Raw genomic sequence first — 5042 nt, forward strand, 5'->3', positions numbered from 1 at the left:
ACGACTCAAGTAAAAAGCACAATACAAATAACAGTTCAAAACAGAAAATGTTAAACCTACAAAAATTAAAGCAGTTTTAATTTTATAATAAAAATCAAAAACTGAGCTGTGTAAAGGACCCACACTGTTCAGTCTATATTCTTTCAGTCCTTTACTTAATTCTGTTTGGAAAAATTAAACAATGTGTTTGCTGATAAAACTTCCAGCAGGATCAAAGTGTACATTTATATACAGATTTTTATTAGAGACCTAATGCATCACTGAGGCATCGCATCAATACCAGAGTTCATGTTAAACTGGATATAGAAAATAAGTTAATGCCAGAATAAGATCACCTAGCAGAACAGACTTGCAACTGCCATAAATGTTACAGCAAGTTTACAGCACTCTAGTCGATTAGTATTTAGTTCAAAATACAGGAGACCAAAGTTAATGCTTGCATTTGTTTGCAAAGCAAGGTTATATCACTAATAAATAAGCTCTCTTAGAACTCTAGAAGTAGAACATGGTACAAAAGAAAGTCTTTGTAATGTTGCAGCCTGCAGCTTGAACAAAGCAACCCTAGGTTGCACTATTTGCAGGAATGTTATTTAGGGAGGTTTTTTTTCCTAGTTTGTTACGATTTCTTTGTTGTCTTCCACGAAACGCGTAAAACGGAAGTTTGTCCCATTTTCATTGCTTGCCATTTTCTCCAGACCAGCTAGAGGTGCATTGGGTTCTGAATTCTGGAGCTTCTCCAGGTTTCCTGTCAAGCCGCTGATGGGAGAGCTCCCACCGTTGCCCAGGCCCCCCGGCGCCGGAGGGATGCCGCCATTCTGGATGACGGAGATCTCGTTGGTCTTCATGGCCAAGCCATTGGAGAGTGCTGCTGCATACTGGTTCCAGAAGCTGGAGGGGTCTCCATTCCCCGACCGCGCAGCCAAATCCTTCTGAAACATTTCTGGGAACTTTACAGGATTGCCTCCTAGAAATGTCATGGGGCCATCTACAGAAAGTCGTCTGCCTCGTCTTGCGGGAGTACTGTTCCACATGTGAGTGCCCATGTGAACCTGAAAAGAAAGAAAGCAAGAAACAAACAAACAAAAAAATAGGGGTTGACAGGGATTTCAAACTTATTTTGATCACAGAGAAGGCAGCAGTCCATGAACATGTCCAGTCTGGTTACATAATGCTCCACACTAAAGGTAGCGGATGCAGGGCTCAATTTCCCATCTGGAATAACAAATAAACTTCTTCTGGATTAGCCCGTCACCATTACCCAGAATACCTTGTTTCCCTGCTGAACAATGCATTGCTTGTTACTCTTTTTTTTTTTTTTTATTACATGTATTTAGTTTATAATGACTTCACGTTATCCCGTCAATTGCAGATAGCTGCTTTCAGGGCTAGAATTGCTACGTCCACTTTCATTGCAATGGTAAGTATTGTATCTGACACCCTTTACCCTATAAACGTCCTTTTCAGACAGGCAGAAAGTATCCTTTACTGATTGCTCATCGGAGAGCCTCGTGTAGAGACAGAATGGCCTGAAAGTAATTATTCATCTCACATTACTGGCAGCAACCTCTAGAGAAATACTCTGTCAACAGAAAAATGTACACAGTAAAGTGCTCAACTGGTGTTCGAAAACTTGAGTATATTTGCTTTTTCAAACACGTATCAGTAGGAAATGTTAGTTATATAATCAATTAAAGTAATGCCCATTAGTTCCAGAATTATGTTAATAGTTTTTTTAACCACTCATCATCTTACACGATAGTTATGAAAAACAGCATATTCAAGAGCCTTTCACTTCTTAAAGAGGTGCGTGAGTTACAAAACGCATTTCTCCGTTAATTGATACTCCTTACCATCATTTGGCTGTTCCATTTCACACTCTACACAGACAGTCTTTGCTGGTAGATGAATTTTAATTAAGCATCAAAAACAGCTCATACTTCGGACCGGCTGCCAGCACGAGCACTCAACAAGAGGCCATCTAGGTCTACCAGAACTGACTAAACACACCGTTTGTCACACCACAGATACCCAAAGGGTACCACCGCTTGCAACATTAACAGCTGTAAAAAAGTTAAAAACCCCCAGCAAGAAGAAAACGAAACCTAAGAACAGCAAGAGGGAAAAGTACCTTCAGATTGCCTTTTGTTGTGAATGCTCTTCCACATATAGTGCAGGCAAAAGGTTTCTCACCAGTGTGTGTCCTTTCGTGGATCTGCAGAGCACTGGAGGAAGAAAACGTTTTCCCACACGTGTTGCAGTAGTGCTGTTTGGGGGTTCTTCTGGGGAGAGCGGGGAGCAGGACAGGGGACGTGGCAGAGGAGGACAGCGGCCCCGAAGCAACTAGACCAGAGGGTGCTTCTTTGCTATCCTGAGGAGAGCTGTGCACAAAGCCGTTAACCTCAGTCTTTATGAGCGACGACAGTGAGTTAGCAGGCATAACTGAAGAGTTCTGATTAGGGCCGATACTGGAATTGGGCTCAAAAAGTTGTGATGGTAGATCTCGCATTTGATGTGTCAACATATGCTGCTTCAAATTACCCTTTGTGGAAAAGCCACGATTGCAAACTGTGCAAATAAATGGTCTCTCTTTGGTATGACTTCTGTAATGAATGTCCAAGGCACTCTGACAAGCAAATGTTTTGCCACAAATATCACATGCGGTGTTTTTAAATTTTCCTCTATCTCTGAAAGGGAAGAGCATACTCAGAGACTCTTCTTTAATCATTTTATCAGTGTTACTAGACGTCAAGTCCAAAGCACCACTGTTAGCAGAGGTCGGAGACAAACCGTTGGCAAACTCACTTGGTAAAGCTCTTACTGGTTTCTCTTCGATACTCGGTGACTTGTGGTAATCGTTAGTGCTGTTGGATGGGGACAAGGCCTGCATGGAAGAGGTAGACTCTGAGACAGCAGGGCTTCCAGCACTTTGGCTTTCCATATCGCCACCTACAGATGACGAATCGTTGGTCAAAACATCCCCTTCCACTGACCCATTTTCAACTGACTTTAAGCTTGCCTGCAGTTGTTCAGCAAGTCCTGCATTGATCATCTTCATCTGATTTTCCAAAGCAGCGATACTTGACATTTCCAGGGGCAGAGGGGAAGAAGACAAGCTGTCTTGTGATGCATCTGCAGATTTAGGTGTATCTGGCACGCTGCTGTCAGGACAGTCTTCCATGTTCTCATCTGAGAAGTTGTCTATATCATCAAAATTCTTATCATCAAAAGATCCTGTATCTGATTCCATTGACTCAGGATAGTTTTCCGTGACTGGGGTGTTGGGGATCTGCCCTCCCATGTGCATTCGGATATGCTGCTGTAGCACAACGGCGTTGGTGAATTTTTTCTGGCAGATCGGACACGAATGTTGTACTCTCAGCGGGGGCATGGCACGGTGGACACTGTAATGAGTCTTTAAGTTGCCTTTAGTAGTGAAAGCGCGACCACAGATTTTACATTTAAATGGCCTCTCACCGGTATGTGTGCGATAATGCATTTTCAGTGCACTCTGGCAACTGAGAACTCGATGGCAAATGATACACTCGTTAGGATCGGTTGCCTTTTTGTCAATGTTTTCTACCAGTTGCTGCAATTTTGAAGTTTCAGATGCTGGCGTTGAATCCAATAGTCCTCCAAATGGAAACTTTGCCTTAAATTGCTCTGACATTAGAGGCATCAGTGGATTTGTAAAAGTGGTGACACCGCTGGAGCTCGAGTCTGCTGCCGGTGAGCTCACGGAGCTGCTCACGTTAGCGATGGTGCTTGTGTTCTGAGGGTTTTCTTCCATTTTGCCATTTGAGGTAGGCAAAGCACCAGCCTCTACCTCTTCAGAAAGTCCATTGGAAATTTTTGATGTGGGATCAGCTGTTCCCGAGTCACTCTTGACAGAGCAGGGAGGGCTAGCAGAAGGATGGCTAATGGGAATCGGCTGAGGCTCCTCAGTTTTGATGAACGGGGTCAAGCTTGGAATCGTTGGTGGGAGTGGCAGGCCAACAGAAGTCGTCAGAGTGGAGAGGACTGGCTTGCTGTCCAGCCAGCTCGTGACAGGTTTCTCTGGGGGTATAGACATCCCGTAAGGAATACCCGTGCTTGTAGGGATATTGTCCAAATGCTCTGGCACCGGGTATGGATTCATTTGAATATGAGGGTATTTTTCTTTGTGACGCTGGAAGTGGACTTTTAAGTTTCCCTTTGTGGAGAACCTATTTCCACATATGTTGCATTTAAACGGCCTCTCGCCAGTGTGAGAACGTAAATGAATCTGCAAGGCACTGTCACTCCCAAACACTTTAGCACAGAACCTGCATTTATGCTTAAAGAACGCCTCATCCGAATTACTTTTTGCTTCAAAAGCAGTTACATTTGGTGGCTTGCTTTTTCTTTGCTGTGCCAAGGCAGTCAAGGAGTTTAAATCCTCTGCAGGTGTTCCGATATTGGACAAGGGACTGGAGAAAACAGAGTTACTAGGAGCGGGCTGAGGTAGAAGTGGATTAGATGCAGGACTTAATAAACTGCTTATTGCAAAAGCTGGTGAAGATGATGCTGATACTGGTGGGTTGCTGAGCTGTGAGCCACCAATACTCGAAGCCACTTTTTCTGAGGACGGTGTTGTAACTGCTGCTGCCAGTATGTTAATATTTGGAGAAGAGCCACTACTGGATGGAATTAGAGTGTTGCCAGGGTTGCTCTGAGGTAGCTGTATAGGGGGTAGCTGTTTCACACCACTGATGCTGGCAGACTGACTAGCAAGGCTTTGTGCTAATCCAGCTGCTGCAGCCAGCTGCTGGGATAAATGGGAACTTAATGTGGACAAGGGGTTGGCAGATGTTCGTAAAGTACCTTGAGAAGGGCTAGAAGACGTTGGCATGTCTGTATTTTGGGAAGCCAACAACAGTATTTGGTGACGAATTTGTTCAATCAGTTGCAACTGATGGATCTGCTGCTGCTGCAACGCCAACAGTTGCTCCATCAGGGCAGGTACGGCGAGCTTGCTGTTTGATGCACCGTTACACCTCGCTTCCTGTGAGAACTGTGCTACTGCC

The 5042-nt window shown here is 44.2% G+C and overlaps 1 protein-coding gene across 2 annotated transcripts in view; it reads right to left on the minus strand.

Moving 5' to 3' along the window:
* Window positions 1–608: 608 nt before the first annotated feature.
* The window catches only part of SALL1 (spalt like transcription factor 1), a gene marked incomplete at both ends in the record, with an annotated part of 13564 nt that continues 9130 nt past the window's right edge, over window positions 609–5042 (minus strand). For both annotated transcript variants that reach the window (XM_082489548.1, XM_082489547.1), the window contains 2 exons: window positions 609–1049; window positions 2129–5042. The exon at window positions 2129–5042 is cut by the window's right edge and continues 499 nt beyond it. In XM_082489548.1, coding sequence (XP_082345674.1) covers window positions 609–1049; window positions 2129–5042 — 3355 coding nt within the window. The remainder of the gene's footprint in view (window positions 1050–2128) is intronic.

This window comes from Vanellus vanellus (genome assembly GCF_965231255.1).
Source record: "Vanellus vanellus genome assembly, chromosome: 12".
NCBI lineage: Eukaryota > Metazoa > Chordata > Aves > Charadriiformes > Charadriidae > Vanellus > Vanellus vanellus.